This window comes from Protopterus annectens, chromosome 9.part0 (assembly GCF_019279795.1).
Source record: "Protopterus annectens isolate FY-2018-M chromosome 9.part0, PAN1.0, whole genome shotgun sequence".
NCBI classification, from domain to species: Eukaryota; Metazoa; Chordata; order Ceratodontiformes; family Protopteridae; genus Protopterus; species Protopterus annectens.
The window spans coordinates 406798765-406819776 of NC_056743.1; the positions used below are offsets into that span (position 1 = coordinate 406798765).

Consider the following 21012-nt stretch of genomic DNA (forward strand, 5'->3'; position numbering starts at 1 on the left):
GATCCCTAGATATAAGGGGAAGAGGGCAGGTACTGGCAATGTCCTGATTTGCTGATGGGGGGACAGAGTGGTGAAATTTTCGCTGAATCTGTCAGCCAGCAAGTTTACTATATCTACGGCATTTGTATATGTGGTGTCCTTGACCACTAGTTCTGAACAGATCTGGGTGCTACCTTTGAGATTATGGACATATGTCTCTAATAGATGTGGCAAATTTGGACTCGAAGTTTGCTTTGGAGGATTTCACTAGTGCTCTTATTTACTTGTTTAGGCTAAGGAGAGATTGCTCCAGTTGGGCACCTGCACCATCTTGGTCCTGGACAGCAATTTTTTTCTTTTGTTATAGAGTTTATTTATTGCAGATGTCCACCAGACAGGTTTACTTTTCCTTGCGGAGGATGATTTAGTCCTGATTCCATGTATCTATATAAATGTTCGTATAGTAATTTGATGTAGTTTTGGATACTGATGCCAGTTCCTAGAGAGGGGGAACGGGCTGTGAAGCTCTTTATACCATCCCTCAGGAAGCTATAATCAGCTTTGGAGATGTTTTTTTGATTGACCCTAGCTAGAGGGGGGGTCGGGGGAAATGGTGACTTCGAAACGTGACCTCTTTATGGTCGGATCTTACCGGGCAGATGATACTGCAGTGGTTACTCATGTTGGTTAATACCAAGACCAAGATATTATTAACACTTGTGGGGGTATCGACTAACTGTTCCAAAGCATTTGCATTGACAAAATCAAGGAATCTCTGGGCATTTGTGTTCTGGTAAGATAGTTCTTCCAGTCTATGTTTGGATAGTTAAAGTTAGCCAGGATCAGGGTAAAGGGTTGAATCTTGAGAGATTCAAAGAGGTCTAGCTAGGCAATTTGGGCACCTTGGGTCTGATTTGGGGGCCAGTAGCTAGCTATGATTTGTATAGGGGTCTTGTCAGAACTTAACTGCACCGGGAGTGTCTCCTGTGTGTCATACTGTTTGACCAGCCTGGAGGTGTGTATGTCTTTAATATATATTGAAACTCCACCTCCTTTGGTTTTACTACCCACAGGTTGGGGTGTGAATGTATGACAGAATGAGTAACCAGGTAAGGCTGGGGTGCTGTCCACAGCTTTGAACCAGGTTTCTGTGACTGCACAGATGTCAGCATTTTCCAGGGTTAGGAATGCTTGCAATGAGTGCAGTTTCATGTTTAGACTTCTAGCGTTTAGCAGCATGACCTTTAATTTCTGTTTTGTTGGAATTTTTATGTTGGTAGTTTTAACCTCATCACTTTTCCTAAAAAAGGCACTATAAGAGAGGCAAGAGCCTTTGCCAGCTTTCTGTGTTTAATGGATAACTTCATTACTCCAGTGGCTCTACTCGATAGAGGCACTGGGAACTAAGTTTGAGTGGCATGATGCCAGGGTAATCCTATGGGCTAGGCTTGTAAAGGCTCCAGGGCCATTAGCCTAGTACACACCTATGTATTTACCACAGTTAACTGTCTTTATTAATGAGTGGTAATTAGGTTCATTCACTGATGACAGAGGTAGGGTGGGGGATAAACTGTTAATGTTGTTGAGGTCTGTTTTTACTACAAAACTGCTAAGTCAAAATAAATCATTTTACTTGGTTGGCTCTTTTCCGTGTATGTATTTTATTTTTATTTACATAGTTTTTTTTTTCCATGAGGCCATTTAGAGCATTTGGAATTTTTTTATTCTGGTGAGATACTGGGATTAACTTCATACCATTTTGTTTGTACTTTGGCTAATACAATTTGCTTGGTGTTTGGCTTCTGAATACAAATGCTTGGCACTTAATCAGGTCTCAAGATAAATGCTTGACACTTCACTGGTAACAGTGTCATAGAAAAGAACGATGTTAGGACACTGTAGGCTGCTAGTGGAGAGTAACATAGCTCACACACACACACACACACACACACACACAAAGCTACTTTTCACGGGCACTGTTGTAGGTTGGAATAATGGCAAAACATTACTGGTTGACAGAGGGAGTAACACATTTCTCACAGAGGTGCTCTTTCCCTTTCAGTGGCATTGTTGTAGTTAGAATGATAACAGAGCAATAGTACTAACTGGTACTCATGTGCACCACTCCTCAGAAGTGTGCTGCACATCCGTGCTAAAAACTACCATGGAATGGAAGGCTAGGCTTCTTAAGATCCTCACAGATAAAAACTGCCTAATGATTCCTTGTGAACCTGTGTCAATACAAGGTAACTACATCATATAAACAAGCTATTAGGCAGGTGCAGCCCATCCCCACTGATCCTGACATACCTTTGAGTGATGCCACACCTTTATATGTATGTATGTATGTGTGTGTGTGTGTGTGTGTGTATGTATATATATATATATATACATATATATATATATATATATATGTGTGTGTGTGTGTGTATATAAAATTTTCCCTCTCAGGAACAATAGTTGTTCTGCTTTTGCCACTTTTAATTCATTCCTTCTTTCTTTGATTACCTACTTAATTCAGTTAAGGTTCATAGGAGAGTGGGAACCTATCCTGGTACTCAATGGGCACAATGCAGAGAAACTTATTCTGGAATGGGCACCATCCTATCAGAGAGTGTTCTACACTCACCACACGCACACACTTTCAGGAATGACAGCTGTATGCAGACTTAAAGGCAACTTGAATGCTCACCAATTCACCAACAGCATGATTCCTTTTGGACATGTGAAGAAGCCAGAAAACCTGACAGAAACCCATGCACACACAGGGCAGTTGTGTAAACTTCACACATAGGGCACCCCAACCAAGACCCAAACTGTTCAACAAAGCATTATGAGGCACCAATGTTATTTCTTGCACTATTCTACCTTTATTTTCATTTTCATTATTTGCATGACATTTTCATATGTAGCAACACCTTTATAACAACATGTTTTTGACCAATCCATTTAACCAGTCAGTCCTACTAATACCAATGCCATTTGTGATGCTTGTCACTGACCACACAATATCGCTTTGCCTTTGATCCATCTGCAGGGATTCCTGATTTAGGCCATCCAGAATTAGCAGGAGGAAGGGAACCTGCCCATGGCTTCAGTGAAGGTTATTAAGGTGGAAAGTCTAACGTGACATCAGCCTGAGTGATGCGAGCATCAGCAAAGGCATTTTTTTTAATTCTTTTTCAGCGTGTTCCTACAGCTGGTCAAAATCAAAATCAGACTGGCAAAAAATGGATTCAGTGATTCCTATTTGCCAAATTCTTTCTGTGACAAACACATATGATTTGGGGATGGGGGTATAGAACAACTGCCCAAGCACTTCTCAGTTAAAGATAGCTAATTCTGACATCTTAGTTTCTCAAGTTTAAATATCTTGGTGATGTACTGATTTCAGTTTTCTACAAGATTTGGAAAGTTTGATATGTAGAATTCCAGCAGGTTGGATCTTGCTGCAGGCAAATGTTGCCCTTCCTTTTCCAGCTCATTCCTATACACTCATGGAAGATACTGTGTAGCCACATCGAGGAGCTCATCTGACTACAGGAGGAGCCCCATAGTACTGTAGCGACTACCTCGTCCTCTTACCAGGGAAACAAGAGCTGTTGTTTTATTTATTTTAGTTCTTTTTACACTGCACTTCCCCTTAGGGTCTGGAGTCAGTCCCAACACAGGCCATTAGCAATGTGACATGAAATAGTGCCTGCAGATCTGATAACTGCAACATTCCATATATGTCTGTAGTGAAAGCCATGACAGAGATGGTCAGATATAATTCATTCACATTGCATTTTTTACTATCAAACCAGTTGCTGTTTCTTTGTAGCACAGCAGCCACATGTTTTGTATTTTGACAAACAACTACCTCTCCCTACCCTCTAACATATATATGTACATATACACATGCACAGATGCACACATATATATATATATATATATATATATATTTACACACACACACACACAAACTCATACATTATCTAAATAAAGATTAGGAATGCAATAAAAAGCTGATCAGTTTATCCTTTCATCTTTGTTTACAGGTTTACTTGCGAACTCTGACACACATCCTCATTTTTTTGCCCCCAGAGGCAACCAGTTCTGCCTCCAGCCATTTAAATCAGTATTCAGCAATGATATTTGGATATTTTATAGTGACTTAAAGATAGACTGACTAGCAGGCAAGGAGACAGCCATTTATATTTAAATAGTGCATCTGCTTACCAGTGAAAGCGCATTTATCTATCCTTGTTTCCACGCTATAAACAATCGTATCAGACAATTTTTTGTTTCCACGCTATAAAAATGTATTCTGTTTTTCTAAGGGTATGTCAAACATGCTGCATCTGATTTCATCTTACAAATTAATTGTATTTATTTTTGTAAAGTTAGAAAAAGCCATACTTAATGAAATGATGTTGAAACTGTATAATGCTTTATCACTTTTTCACAATATTCCATATTCAGTTGTTTAATGTCACATTCATTGTTTAAGATCATACAGGATGGGACCGATCCAAAGTCAAGAGTTTCCAGTATAGGACAGTCTACCTTGGGCCCTTCCAGTGGACGGATACACTTTCACAGACCAGGTAAGAAAAGTCACTGTTATGGCTGAACTGGTAGAATAACTGCAGTGACTGTTTATCTGTTTAACTAGTTAGTTGTTCAGAGGGTAAAATGAGTCATGTTTCCAGATATATATCTCTAGATAAAGAGCGCACACAAGGAAAATACGAGTCAAAAACTGAGTAAGAGAAAATGAATGCTGGATGAAAAAGATTTTGGAAATAGCACAGGCATTTAGTATTAAACACTAATTACACAGCTGATGAAGGAGGGAAGCCTGCATAGTCACTGTTACTTGTAACACAGTCCTAATTATTTTGCTGTTTGCTTACTCTGAAGTAGATAAAAACGCAGTATAAAGTAAATGGAGTTCTCATATCCATACAATAAACAAGTGAATTTCATATGAAAACAGTGATGGGAAAGACATAAAACAAATTCAAAATTGAAAAACAGCACATAATACCCAACCTATTAATGACAGATTACTATCACTCATGCTACAGCAGTGTACAGATGCTACATTGCTACCATATCACCCTAATACTGGGTGATTTGAATTACCCAACCATCAACTGGGAAAACTACTCAAGCACTAATAGCGTTGCTCAACGCTTCCTGGAATATATTAACTCAAATGCCCTGGACCAGCTTATCAACACCCTCACAAAGGGCAACAGTATACTAGACCTGGTCATCACCAACATGGGGGACAAGTGCTCCATACCTGAGGTAAATTCCTTGTTGGTTAGATCAGACCACAAACTCATCACCCTCGATATCCACATACCACCCCCCACCCCCACCCCCCCAAGGAAACCACAGTGAAAAACTCTTCAAAGCAAATTTTATGCTACTTAAGACGGAGGTGGCAAGCTTCGTTACTCCCATGCAGGATGACAATTTGGTTGAATCTGCGGTAGACTACACAAAAGCACTGTACAAGCACTTACATGAATGCATGGACTGTGCTATCCCGAACAAAACCAAGACCCATTCCTCCAAAAAAAAGGAAACCAGTCTGGTGGACCCTGGCCATGAACAAGCACTGTAATAGAAGGAAGAAATTATTACAAAAAGAGTACAAGCCCAGGAATGGAGGAGCTCCCTGACCAACCTTAGCAAAAAGCTAAGATCCCTTATAAAATCCTCATGGACACCAAAAACAACCACAAAGCATTTTTTAGCTGTGTCATGAACCTAAATGACAACTCTCAGATCTGCTCAGAGCTACAGCACAACGGTTCAAAATTCACGGAACCAACTGATATCGCCAATATACTGGCAGATAGGTTCAGTGCAAACTTTACCCCACCCTCACTCTCTAAAGGGCCCATATCTATACCAGAAGATTGCGCTGCCCCTGTAATCACAGATACCCAGGTGAAAACGGCATTTTCTAAAGCAAAAAACACAGCATCCATGGGACCAGACAGCATCCCAGGCTGCGTGTTACATGAACTCCAAAACGAACTAATCCCTCACCTAAATACCATGTTCATCCACAGCCTCACCTCAGGCTATGTGCCCACTGAGTGGCGCACAGCAACGGTTGTCCCGCTTCACAAGGGAGGAGCCACCACCGACCCCGGGAACTATTGCCCCATCAGCCTGATGAGCCTTGTCTGCAAGGCCATGGAGCACATCATCATGGAACTCATAAACAACAACATTGGGAACCTACAAACCCTAGACCCTACCCACTTTGGTTTCGTAAAGGGCAGGTCATGTCTTCTAAACTTAGTTGACTTTTTCGAGACTGTGACCAAAACAATCAATGAGGGAAAGGTGGTCCACACAGTATACCTTAACCTTGCGAAAGCCTTTGATACCATTCCCCACTCTGGAATTATAGGCAAACTCACTAACCTAAATATAAACCCCTACATTACAAGATGGGCTGCTAACTAGCTCACGGACAGAACCCATACAGTGAAAATAGGAAATGCTAGGTTCAACTCCAAACCTGTGACAAGTGGAATACCCCAGGCCTCAGTCTTGGGACCTCTCCTGTTCGGTATTTACTTCTCTGAGGTACAAGCAAACACAGAGGGCTATGGCTAACAAAGTTCGCAGACGACTGCAAACTGGGTGCCATAATTGAGACTCCTATTGATGTAGATATCCTTCAAAAGGGTCTCACTGAAACAGATACGTGGTGCCAAAATCATGGCCTCAAGCTAAATGCCAAAAAGTGCATTGTCATTCCCTTCGGGAAAAAACAAGTACCTATGAATTACCACATAGGCGGCAGCTCATTTAACACAGAGAGTGTGATAAGAGACCTAGGGATAACCACATCGCTAAAGTGGCTAGAAAATCCTTCTACATGGCCCACCTTATCACAAAGGGGTTTGCATCTAGAAAAAAGGAGTTATTGTCCCCCTATACTCATCACTCATTAGACCCATTATTGATTACAATGCCCCATTCGGGATGTACCTTACTAGACACCTGAAACAACTGGAGAGGCCTCAAAAATACCTCACCAAGAGGATAACGGGCCTAAAACAGATGCCCTATGCCGCCAGGCTAAAAAAACTCCAACTGTACTCGGTTGCATACTGGCTACTCAGAGGTGATCTCTGCCTGACATACAGGGCTATGCCAAACCCCGAATTGCTGGAAATGCTCCACCTAAGGAAATCCCAATCTACCCGAGCTACACACTCTAGGGACCTTAACCTGACCTCAACAATAAACAGGACTTGTTGGAGGGACAGATTCGTGTCCCAGAGACTCCCCCTGCTCTGGTATAAGGTCCCCATATATGTGAGGCAGAGCTCTTCAATAGCACTCTTCAAGAGGTATCTTGATGAGTGGATGGGGAACAGGAAATTCACCCCGGGAATCACTTCTGTGGCCCTGCTGGACAGAGGTGCAGGTAACTAAATCACATGGGAGGAGCAAGCCAAAACATTTTGGCTAGGCTTAATTATGCCCTAGGGCCAATAGCCTAGTACCTACCTATGAACCATTTGTGTCATTATTCTGAACATGTGTAATGGTTTGTTAAGGTCCCCATACTGCAGACAAAAGTTGACCTTGTTACAGGAAGAAAACAGCCACGTGTGATGGCAAGTTACTAGAATATGGACAGGCATACATCTCAGCTGTCCCCAGACTCTGGAATAGACTGCCCATACATGTCAAGCAGAGCGCCTCTTTGGCCCTCTTCAAAAGGAACCTTGACGATTGAATGGGAGAAAGGAAATTCACCCCAGGGATCATGTCAGTCGCCCTGCTAGACAGGGGTCCAGGGAAGTAAATAGTGTGGGAAGAAATAGCCAAGGAATTGTTATGGCTAGGCTTGTATAGGCTCTGGGGCGATAGTCTAGTACCAACCTATGGACCTAATGTTCCCTCATACTTTTGGCCTGTCCTTTGTAAAACTTTTGATGATCTGGTAATTTGCTAAAAATTGGAATCTATCAGTAATGGCAATCATTACAGCTTTATACTCACTTTTATTTATAAAATACATGTTACTACAAAAGTTGCTGTTTTATTACTGTGTTACGTTGTCCCTGATTTTGGACCCATTACTTTAGGCCCTTTCCCTGATTGTTTAGTGCACAAGTTGAAGAGCTATGTGGGCATATCCATATACAGGAGGAATGTTTAGCAGATAAGATTGTGTAGATATTATGAAAGACTATCAGTGCAGTCAATGATCTTAGAGGAAAAACATCAGGAGATGAAGGGAGAGAGGATGTTGTACATGAGTGAGAGAGGGGTAAAAGACAGTCATGTAGAACAAAACTGTATGGTAGAAATGCAGATACAAAGTTCTTTCAGATTCAAAAGATTTAAAGATTCAAAAGAAACTTTATTGTCATTAGGACAACGCAAGTGCTATTTAAACGAAATTTCGAGCGTCAGCTCTTTTACAGGAACAAAACACAAAAGGCAGGACATAAGAGGTATTAAAGAATAAACAATAACTACAGTACAAAGGTAAATGTCTATGTAGCTGATGTACATGCTTGTACACTATTTCTATACCCTGGACAACACTGACTGCTAGATGATTAACACATTAAAAGAAAAGTACACATAAGGAAGTGATTAGAATTGCACTTGAATGACAATATATTAATTTTAGTTTGCAATAAATAAACAGAATTCCTGTATGGAAAACAAAAGGAAAGGAATGAGATCATAACAAGCTATTGTAGTTCTGATACGTCCAGATTTACGTCTGCATTAATGAGTCTTATTGCAGTTGGATAAAAACTGTTCATGAATCTGCAGGTCCTGCAGCGGATACTTCATAACCTTCTACCAGATGCAAGTTTAGTGAACCAGCCACACACCGGATAAGTGTCGCTCAGTATTTTGAGGGACCTCTTTTTACATCTCATTTCAAGTAGCTCCAGTAAGGTAGGAAGACTAGTTCCCACAATCTTTTCTGCTGTTCTTTTTATTCTTTGCAGCTTCTTCCTTTCATCCATTGTGCTGTTACCGAACCATACAGTGCAGTTGCTGGTGATCATGCTCTCGGTGGCTTCTCTCTAGAAAGTATATAGAGCATTCATAGAGAGCTTTGCTTTTCTAAGCCTTCTTAGGAAGTGTAATTGCTGGTGGGCTTTTTAATTAGCTAGCCTGTGTTTGTACTCCAAGAAAGATCCTCTGATATATGTACCCCCAGGAACTTTGTAGTTTGGACTCTCTCCACTTCTTCACTGTTGATCTTGAGGGGCAGGTGCATGGCAGAGCTTTTTAGGTTCTTCTCTTTTTTTAGGTTCATGGCTAAGAGCTTCTTAGATTCTTGGCTGAAATGTATCCAGACCTAAGGTTCTGTGATAGACTTGCATATTTTCTGCACATACATTGTTTCCTTACGGTCATCTTTGAACTTCACTTCACCTCTGTGTCTCTGATGCCCAAGTCTATGTCTATAAATACATACATACATATATGTATAGATACATCTATACATACATGCATGTATAGATAAATATGTACATACATCTGTACATACATACATACATGCATATATGGCTACATCTTATCCATAAAGCTCTGCTAAGCATAATTCTATTTTTCCATCCATGTTTTGACATGAACTGCTTCCTTAACTAAATGTAGCATATTCTTACATCTGTAAATATGTATTAAATTTGCATATCCTTTTATGTGTAAATAAATTTTATTCATTCCTTACGTGATTCTTTTCAACTGGGCTGTGCCTGCAAATGTTCCATTGAGATTAGTGCACTACCCTGGTAAACAAATACCAATATAAATAATAAGTAATTTTTTTAAACATGCCTTTATTGAATAATCACTTGTGACATAGACAAATTTACATTTATACAAAAGTAATCAAACTATATTAACAAATTAAAATTTACAAGCATTATACGTCACATATATTATGTATCATATAACCTAAGCAACATTACATACATTATTCAATTCTTGCCCCCCCTTTTTAAAACAAGAAACCGCTTTATTAAACCATCACTTACAACATAAGCAATCATACATTTATATAAATGAAAACAAACCATAGCAACACAATCCTAGTTGCAGGCATTTTACATCAAAAACATACTGACACACTCTCAGCTGCAAATATTATACATCACTTATAATCTACCCAATCTTTCTCACTCAAACATTACATAGATTATTTAAGTCCTGCCGCCTTTTAGACCTCATTCCTCCCTTGTATATTTCGTTCCCATATTTCCTATTTTTCCTGTGTAGTTTGCTGCCACAACTTTTTTCTAAAGATCTCAATTCCAGTTGTTTTATCTCTTTTACTATATTCACTACTTCCAGTATAGTTGGTTTAGACTTTGATCTCCATTTTCTTGTAATTGCTTTTTTGGCAGCCGCCATAATTAGACACAGCAAGGCCTTACCATATCTATGCAATTCCAGTTCTGTATCATAGCTCAGAAATAAAGAAGTCATTGAGTTTGTACCTTACCGGGAACTTAGCTTGATGGAAAATTCTAAATAAGTGATATTCTTGGAGGGCACTTCACATCCCTTAAACTTATAAATACTAACCACGCATTCACACAACATGAAAAAAATGGATGGGAAATGCATACAAGTAACAAATCACTTATGGTGTAGCTTCTGGGTGTGCACCAGTAGTGATTTTCCATGGAAAACAATGACTGGGGAAATCAGCACTGGAGAGTGTAACTCGGCCACAAGGAATGCAATTCCCTTTACACATGATGAGGTGCAGGGAAGCCCTGAATAGCATGAGAGGTTACTGATCTCCTAGAAGAGGAAGTTTGTTCTGTGTGTTCATAACTCCATGTTTAGTGCTACATATTTATTTTTAGACTTTGTGACTTACAGCAGGTGGCAGTTTGAGGGAGGCAGTGTTTTTTTTTTTTGATGCACCTGTTTCTTAACCCTTACAGTCAGAAGGTATTTTGTTGTGTAAGATATCTTATTTGCTAATAAGAGTTGAGTTCATTACGTGGATCCAGGCAATGTGAATAAGACTGTGATGGTGATGTGTGTCGTAGGGATAGTTAGCAGCATATTGTGTGGTACTCTTATACAGGTGTGAGCTCACCCATGACACAGTTTGTGATGTCACTTAGAATTGTGTGCAATACGCTTGTCCATACAGTCTGTTGCTTAATATTAATCTGTCAGGGAATATTTTAGTTGGTAAGGAGATGATACATTATTGTGCCTACACTATAGTATTAGAATTGCAGAATTTGGTGGTGTGTATGGAGGTATGTAGAAAATACAAAAGACAACTAAAGATAACTGCATGAGAGTGAAATGACAGTTAAGGGGAAAACAGATGTATAAATGAATAAGTAAAATAAAGAAGTTGTTGAGAAATAAAAAGTAAAGGAGCTTTATGAAATGGACTGCTCTCAGAGGTGCATATGGTGCTCAAAACTAGCACAGCCAGGAGGGGTAGAAATATAACATACTGTTAATGCCATACAGTACAGTCTTGGCTGTATGCATTTCACTCCAGGATGGGCTGGAGAAGTATCTGGAAGAAAGGATGGCTTTATGTTAAATGGGCTTCAGCTGAGGCATCTGAGTATTAAGTAATCTGAAAGGAAAATTAGAAAATAACCAACACTATCATGAAATTCCTAGAAATATGTATTGTGTTCTTTATGTTGCAAAAATGTTACTTCTCATCCACTTGTTTAGATTGGAAAAAAGCTGATTTGGGATGATTTTACAAAAATTGCATTAAATTAAATGACAGATGGTAAATTGTATGTAAAATTAAAATGCTGGGAAAGGGTTTGAGGTAAATGACTTGCCAGTGAAATGTCCTTTCACAAGCCAGACTCCATACATTGTGCCGTCTACATTGTCTATTCATGAAATCATCATTTCAGATTAAATGGGTTAGAATAACAGTAGTGGAATTTGCAACATGTGGTAAGATGTGGGTGAGGGGGAAAAAGAGAGGTACCCACTAAGTATAAAATGGAACCTGGGTTTACTTACTGGATGCCCGATCCTGTCATAATTCTTAACAGTATATTGTCTTCTTTATGTTGCTAAAATGTTGCATCACATCCAGTTGTTTAGACTGGAAAAAAATCTGATTTGGGATGATTTTCCAAAATTGCATTAAAATAAATGACAGATGGTAAATTGTACTTTAAAAAATAAACTAGAAAGTTCTGGGAAGTAACATCACAGACAATCACATAATCTTTTTACTGATTGTAAGCTTGGAGTCTAATGTGCAAATTCAGGTGTCAATAAAATTAATATATGAAAGCCATCTTTTCACTTACGTTTAATCCACCTAAGTGTAAATTTTCTTTATGTTTAATGTGACTGCAGATTTTTGTTGTTGTTACAAATTTATAACATCTGCTTGTTCTGCTTGTTCTTAAAGATTAGAGATGAATATAGCTGATTTTAAAGGTTTCCTTTGCCTATTGTTATATATTTTAATATTATTCTAGTGTAAAATAAATATTGTATGTAAGTCTGAAGTGTTAGTTCATCTTGTTGGACAATGGTTTGAGATATTACTCCTTGATCTCAGTGTTATACTCACACAATAAAAAGAGTTTTGACAAAAAAAATCAAGTAAAATTGCCAATTTTGGATGGACCTATTTCAACAGACACAAAAATAAAAAGGAAAAGAAAAGTCATTTTAGAGGTAATGGGAGTTTATGATCTGCAATGTGATCATTCTGACAATGAATTACAGGTGGTAGCAGAAAAGCAAAGGGTACATTTTTAGGGAGATGGGCAACAGAAACTAAGGACTGAGTCAGTGGTTACACCTGGCTGTAGGTTACACAGGAGAAGCAGGTAATGGTAGAACATGCAAAAAAAAAATCGTGATTGTTAGAGCACAGTGGAATGTTAAAACAGGAAAACTGATGTAATCTAGGAATATGCTGTGAGGAGGAAAGAAATCAGAGTTAGCACGATGTACAGAATAGCAAATGATGAAACGGAATATGATGTTAAATTCAAAAGAACTCGAAATTAGGGCAAATAAAAATACTGTTAATAACTGAATATTTGAATTTATCAGGGACTAAAATGTAAGATACCAGATTTTTTTTACTCATAGAGGCCTTAGGAATGGCAGGTTATATACAGAGAGTATGGGAAGCAAAACTATGAAATGATACTAAGGTAGGAAGTAGTGATGGGTGGCTAGTGACCAAGTGTTCATTCCGTGGCAGTGGTAGGCAAAAAGAAATAATTTCAGACTATATATTTGGCAGTATAGACAGGGAAAAGAGAAGGAAAGAACATGTACATAATGAAGAAAAAACTATGAAGGAAAAGGGGCTAAGGCAAACGTTGCCCCTTAACACCATGAACCGCTCCAGAAATAAGGATAATCTTGTCTCCACATGATTCTTAAACCTATCTGAAGCATTTGACATAATCTTCCACAAAAAAATTGCTTCATAACCTCTCAGATCTAGAAATCTCAACCACCACAATCACTTGGGTCAAAAGCTGCCTCTCCAACAGCAGTCAGTCAGTGAAATGGCATAGTTCCAGTCAGTCAACAATGGAGTTCATCAGGACTCCATACTTGTCCTACTATTGTTAAAGGAGAACCGCTCCCACAGACTCAAAAACATGTTTATTTCATCATAGTTTCCTACATTTTAACACCACTTTGGGACTATTTACAGGTTTTTAAATATTTTTATACATAATTTCTGAGTCTGGCTACATGGGGTCTAGCATCTTGAAGAAATCTTGATTGTTTACTCTGCCTCTAGGTATCCCACAGTACAGTGCTTGTCTATAAAAAAAAATTACATCACACAGGCCTTTTTCTTCCTAAAGCTCCTGACACTGCACTGATTTTTACATGCATACACTGCTGTCTTTCAGTCAGTTTTAAGTAACATTTCATGCCATTCAATGACTAATAAAACACAAACAGTGCAAATGCCACAGAACTGACTTTCAAAGTGCTTTTTACTGCTGCTTCTTTTTAGAATGGCTAAATTGCAGTCTTTTGTGAAGCCTGATTTGTACTACATTGACTCAATTTCCATCCCATTCACACCTAACTTCCCTAGCTGTCAAAGTGCTAAGGGTAATGTGAGCTGTTACCTTCTGTGATTGACAGCTCACAGCAGGAGACTTGACTTGGGTACTGTTTCCTTGTTCTAGCCTTTACTTTTTTAATTTTTCCAAATCTTTTGGGTTTCTAATACTATGACGGTAATGGATCCCATTCCTAAGTCAAAGTATGATTAAAGTTCATGAAATTAATAATTTTTCAATCTTTGTCAGCCAGAAGTGCTCTTCGCAGCATCCGCAATGTGCCAAGTATGACCCCTCCTGCAATTTGTATGGGGTGACATGTATTGGTAACATGTCTAAATACGATTGTAGATTCCTTTTTATAAGACCCGGTAGTCCTACTACTATTGGAACTGAGTATCTTTCTTCCACATTGCTCTCATTTCTGCCTGCAGATCCTGATATTTTATGACTTTGTGTCTCTCTGTACGCAAGACACTGTAGTCACTGGGTATGGAGATTTCAGTGATCAATGCTACTTTTATCTTCTTTTCATGGACCACTATATCCGGTTTTCTAGCATCTATCTTTTGAACTGTTGGTAATGGGTGATCCCATGTGAAGTAAACCTCATCATTTTCTATGATGCTTTGTGTCTCATGTTTCCAGTGTTTTTCAGCCACTTCAATACCATGTTTGCACAATCCCCAGTGCAGTAGTCTTGCCACATTATTATGCCTTTCAGTATACAGTCCTTCTGCCATTATTAGTATGTCACAATCAGCAACAAGGTGTGCAACTGTTTCCAATTCGGTTTTACAAAACCTACATTTGTCTGTTTCTCCCACCTGTTCAATGGACTTTGTAAACCAGTGTGTACGTAGCCCACTGTCTTGGGCCGCCATCTCTTGGTTTGAATTCGCCTCTCCTTAACCATTCCTGCTTTCATTCCTGATCAACATGAGGTTCTTCCAGAAGTTTTCTATACTTGCAACTATATTTATGCATTTTCCACATTTCTTGCCTTCTCATCTGGTCCTTCACCATATATTCTTTCATTTGTTGTTTTTTTTTTCACATTTAGTTGCTGCCTGATTTTTATCTACTTCTGGATTGATTTCCATTCCTGCTTGACGCCGATATGCTTCTGTTAGCAGAGAAGTCATCTTAGAATTATTCTCCTCATGTTTCAAAACATTCACTATGTTTGGGTCTTATGAGGTCAGCAGATATGTGTGGAGTCCCACGACTGCAGATCTATACAAGTAATCAATTTCAAGGAGGCCCATCCCTTCTTCGAAACGGGGAATATATAATCTTGGTATGCACTGATTTTTATAAATCATTTGGTGAGCATGAAGCATCTTTCTTGTTTTCCTACCTAATCTATCCAACACGTTTTGGGGCCAGTCAGTCACTCCAAAACTGTAAGTTAGGACAGGAAGAGCAAATTGGTTTATAGCTTGGATTTTGTTCCTAGACATCAGTGCTGTTTTCAGGATTAATTTAAGTTTTCTGAAGTATTCCTTACTGAGTTTTATTTGCATTTGTTCATGTTTTATTGTTGTTCCTTCATCAATTACCAAATATTTATATACTCCCTCTTGCTTAAGTTCTTTTCTATCACATTCTTGTCCCAAACTGATGTTTTCCTGGTGCTACAGCTTTCCTGCTTTAAGGATTGCTTTTGCACATTTATCAAGACCATTACATCATCTGAAAAAGTTGTGACAACTTGCAGTTGTGCCTTCAGCTCCTCATCTGAAGAGCTGTACAGTTTTAAATCATCGACAAAGAGAAGATAAGTCTTTACACTTCATTGTTTTCTAGGAGCCAAATTATAGCCATGGCCTAAGCTGTTAAGTAGACAGCTTAATGGGTTAAGGGCAAGGCAGAAGAGCAGCGATGACAAAGAGTCACCCTGGAATATCCCCCTTTGAATTTTTATCCCTGGGATAATAACTTGTCCTTTATCATGGCTTAATTGCAAAGTGGTTTGCCACTGTTTCATGGTCAGTGTAATGTAGTCGATCAGTGTATGGTGTATCTTATACATTTTAAGCATTCTTTTATCCATGAATGTGGGATACAATCAAATGCTTTTTTGTAGTCTATCCATGCCATACTTAGATTCTTCCCCTTTTTGCAGTTTTCCACTGTGACTTTATTTAACAAGAAGTGATCCTTTGTCCCGTATGACTTTCTTTTATTGCCCTTTTCTTCTACTGCCATAGTTGTTTCCTTCTAAATGACTACAAACTCTGTCAGCATCAATTCCCATGTATAGTTTAGACGTTGTTGGAAGGCAAGTTATTGGTGTATAATTTTTAGGGTAGCTTGCAGGTTCACTCTTAAGTAGGAGCATTGTTTTTCCTGTTGTTAGCCAGGCTGGTGTCTGTTCAGGGTGTGCATAAAAATAGCTCTCATGGCTAAATCTTCTTGCAAAGATGTTTATACTTTTAACCAGAGGTTAGGTTCATAGGTGTGTAGTACGCTAATGGCCCTGGAGCCTTTACAAGCTTAGCCCATAGGATTATCCTGGCATCATGCCACCCGACCTTAGTTCCCAGTGCCTCTGTCAAGTAAAGCCACTGGAGTGATCCCTGGGGTGAATTTTCTGTTTCCCATCCACTCATCAAGATTTCTCTTGAAGAGGGCCAGTAAGATGCTCTGCTTGACATGTATGGGAAGTCGATTCCATAGCATGGGCAGTCTCTAGGTTATGACCCTGTTCCTCCAGCATGTTCTGTTGATTGTGGTAATGAGGTTGAGGTCTCTGGAGAGTGTGGTGTGGAGGGATTGGGATTTCTTTAGATGTAGCATTTCTAACAGAGCTGGGTCAGACATGGCTTTGTAAGTCAAGCAGAGATCACCTCTAAGTAGGTGATATGAGACAGAGAATAGTTGGAGATTTTTTAGTCTGTCCATATAGGACAAATGTTTAAGGCCTAGGATCCTCTTTGTGAGGTACTTTTGTGGCCTCTCCAGTTGTTGCAGGTGTTTAGTTAGGTAGATGCCAAATGGGGCATTATACTCAATGATTGGCCTAATGAGGGAAGAGTAGAGGGAGACAGTGACCTCTTTCTTCCTGGAAGCAAAACCCTTAGTAATGAGATGTGCCACATAGAAGGGCTTTCTAACCACAGTGGCAATGTGGTGGTTAAAAGAGAGGTTTCTGTCAACCTGTGCTCTCAGATCTCTTATAACGCCTTCTGTGTTCAGTGGACTACCATCGATGTGGTAATTCATGGGAACTGGGTTTTTCCCAAAGAGGATGATGAGACATTTTTTGGCATTGAGCTTAAGGGCATGGTTCTGACACCAGTTGTTGGTCTCAGTGAGGCCTTTCTGTAGGATGTCAACACCACTTGGGGAGTTAATAATAGCTCCCAACTTGCAATCGTCTGTGAACTTTGTCAGCCAGAGTCCCTTTGTGTTGGTCTGGACCTTCAGAGAAGTAGATACCAAACAAGAGAGGACCCAAGACCGAGTCCTGCGGGACTTCACTCATGACTGGTCGGCAGTCTGACTTGGAATCAGCTACTTTCACACTATGGGTTCTACCTGTGAGCCAGTTTGCAACCCACCTAGTGATGTAGGAGTTGATGCCTAGCTTAGTGAGTTTTTCTATGATTCCTGAGTGGAGAATGGTATCAACGGCCTTGGCTAGATCAAGGTAGGCTGTATGAACCACCTTGCCTTCATCCACAGCTCTGGTGACTGACTCTGAGAAGTCAACCAAGTTGAGCAGGTATGATCTACCCCTCAAAAAAACAACCTGTGTGGGATCCAGAGTTTGGCGATTCCCTATATCTTTGTTTATTAGGTCCATGATGATGCATTCCATAGCTTTGCATATCAGACTCGTCAGGCTGATGGGGCGATAGTTCCCAGGGTCTGTAGTCACTCCTCCTTTGTGGAGAGGGATGATTGTAGCTGTGCGCCATTTGGAAGGGACAAAGCCTGAGGAGAGGCTGTGATTGAACAGGGCACACAGGTGAGGTGCCAGTTCACTCTGTAGTTCACGTACAACACAGCCAGGGCTATTGTCTGGTCCCATAGAAGCTGTATTCTTGGTCTTGGACAGTGCTGTTTTAACCTGTGCAGCAGTAATACTGGGTGCCTGGCAATCTACTGGTATTGTGATTGGTCCCTGGGGGGGGTAAAGTTGGCACTGAATCTGTCGGCCAGTATATTGGCAATATCTGTTGGCTTGGTATAGGAGGTACCATTGTGCAGTAGCTCAGAGCAAATCTGGTTATTGCCATGGAGATTCTTTACATAACTACAGAAGGCCTTGTGGTTGTCTTTACTATCTGCTGCAATTCTGTTTTCATAGCTAGCTTTAGAGGATTTGATGAGGCTGATAAGGGAGTTTTTCCAGCCTTGGGACTTCACCTTATTCCGCATCAGTTTCCTCCTGTTGTAGAGTTTGCATATGGCAGGGGACCACCAGATTGGCTTCCTTTTTTTGGAGGAGAGCGTCTTGGTTTTGTTGGGTATGGCGAGATTCAAGCATTTGTGTATGTGTTCGGACGGTGCATTGGTGTATGATTTGGTGGCCATGCAACTGATCTCCATTTGCATGGATGCCCTGAAGTTAGCCACCTCTGTTTTAGGAGCCCAAAGTTAGCTTTGGAGAAGTTTTTCATAGTGGTTACCTTTGCGGGGGGGGGGGGGTCTCCAAGGTGATTAGTTTGTGGTCGGATCTAACCAGGGAGGAGTGGAGGAGTTGACTATTGGTGTAGAGCAACGGTCACCCATGTTAGCAATGACCAGGTCAAGGATGTTGCTACCTCTAGTGGGGGTAAAAATGAGCTGGTCCAGAGCATTGGAATGAATGAATTCCAGGAAACTTTGGGCAAGTGTATTGGTACATGAGTAGTTTTCCCAATTAATGGAGGGGTAGTTGAAGTCGCCCAGTAGGAGAGTGTTAGGTTGGACCCTAGTATTCTCCAGAGTGCTTAGGAATGTAGAGTGTGAGTCTTGGGACATGGTTGAGGACCTATAGCAGGCTACGACCTGAATCTGTGTCTTACCCAGTGTTAGCTGCACCTGAAGTATCTCAGATGCGTTATGTTGGGCTACTAGTTTGGAGGTATGTGCATCCTTTATGAATATGGAAACACCACTGTCTTTGGAGTTTTGGTCCAAGTTCTGGGGCCAAAAGGTGTGGAATGAATTATAGCCTGGTAGTGCAGGGGTGCTTTCTGCTGCCTTGATCCAGGTGTCTGTTATGGCACAAATGTCGATGTCTATTTTAAGGAGTGCTTCGAGCGAGTGCATTTTGAGATTTAGACTTCTAGCATTGAGCAGCATGACCCTCAGATTGCATTTTTTGTAGCTGTTACATTGGTAAATTGGTCTTTGGAACACCACCTAAAAAAGGCACTATAGAGGTGGCAAGAGTGCTGGCCAGTATCTAGAAGCCCAGGGGTGACAGATACAGGCCATCTCTGGCAAAGCGTCAAGGTCTGTCAGTCATGTCATCCCAGGCAGACAGATACTGGATCCCCTTAGAATGACACCAGAACCTTTGCCAATTGTTGAAATCAATCATTTTCTACTTGTACTGTGGTATCATTCTGGGTGATGGTAGGATGCTGTTCAGGGCTAGGGTCATACCCACCTGGGCTACGTAATCCGAGATCTCCTCCATGTCTCTTTTCATGTAGTCCAGGGAGGTACATCTCAGGTCATTCACACCCACATGTACAATGTACCTGTTGTTGAGGGATCTAAGTACGTGTGTTATGTGGCGAATCCTGGTGCAGGCAGCTGACTGTTACTTTCTCCTTATTCAGCCTAGTGAGTGGGACATCAGTGTGCCTCACTATCGAGTCACCTATGACTAGTGTGTTGGGCATGCTGTTTTGCCTTATGGGCTTTGGTTGAGTGGCACGCTGTTTAGAAGAGTTATGTGTCTTGTGATTAGCGTTGTGTAGTGGTGGTTGAGTGTGTTTCTGACTTGGAGGTCTCTCCTGTTTGGGTAGATTTTTATTGAGAGCCTCCACCAAGGTGGATGTGCGGTTTGTGTTTTTATGTGAAGGCAGTGTTGGTGTGTGTTCTGGAGGGCTATGTGTTACATGTGGTGTGGTGCACCTTCTCCTCGTGACCAGCTATTCTGGTCTTGGCTGGAGAGTGCGTGACTTCCAATTTGGATATACAAGTGGCAAGTCTGAGTGTTGGGAGGTAAGAGGAGAGGGTTGTCAGTGTACATGAGGCAGTTGCTACATTGCCTCAGAATGCCCAAGTTCACCAGGTTAATAGGAGAAAGCGCAAGGAACTGACCTTTAGACATAAGTACTGGAGCTGTTTCCTTATAGAACATTTAGTGCTGGTAGCAATTTTGTGTGGTAAAATAATTGCTACAAGAAGTCTGGTAAAGTGCTAGACTTATAAGCTAGTAAAAGTCCAGGAGAGGAGAGAACTAGTAGATCTAAGGGAAAAATTGAAGAGCCGACTTTGGCATCACCCAGAAGCTTACAAACAGTCCTGGATACAGCATATCTGTATCTGGACTAGACTAGTTACAGGAAAGGTGGGAAACAAGCACAAATGTGGGCTTTTAAACCAGAAAGTTGAAAGAGATGGAAAAACTGCCCAAACGGCCAATAAACTACAATTTCTGGGCCAGAAACCACTCCTCTTGTGGTAGACAGGCTACCTAGTGCTTACCACTCCCACTGATAAGCTAGAAGGCTTCCCTCCAACACAGAAAGGCTTGGGGGGGCTCAGAAGCTTACAAACTGTCCTGGATACAGCAAATATATATATGGACTAAACTAGTTGCAGGAAAGACAGGAAACAAGCTTAGAATTTAGATTTTTTTTACAGAAAAGCAGCTAAAACAGCACTAAAAACAGTTCAAGTGCAGTGCAAGCTAGCACACAAGTGTGTAGCAGTATTAAAGCCGATACAGTTTAAATAAATGCAATTGATTCAAAATGTATTCTGAACTGTTAAACAGTGCCAAAAATTTACT

The 21012-nt window shown here is 40.4% G+C and overlaps 1 protein-coding gene across 7 annotated transcripts in view; it reads left to right on the top strand.

The window, feature by feature from the left end:
* DMTN (dematin actin binding protein) overlaps positions 1-21012 on the top strand; it is a 1900252-nt gene that overhangs the window by 1141423 nt on the left and 737817 nt on the right. For all 7 annotated transcript variants that reach the window (XM_044082941.1, XM_044082937.1, XM_044082938.1 and 4 more), the window contains one exon: positions 4472-4568. In XM_044082941.1, the coding sequence (XP_043938876.1) occupies positions 4472-4568 (97 nt within the window). The remainder of the gene's footprint in view (positions 1-4471; positions 4569-21012) is intronic.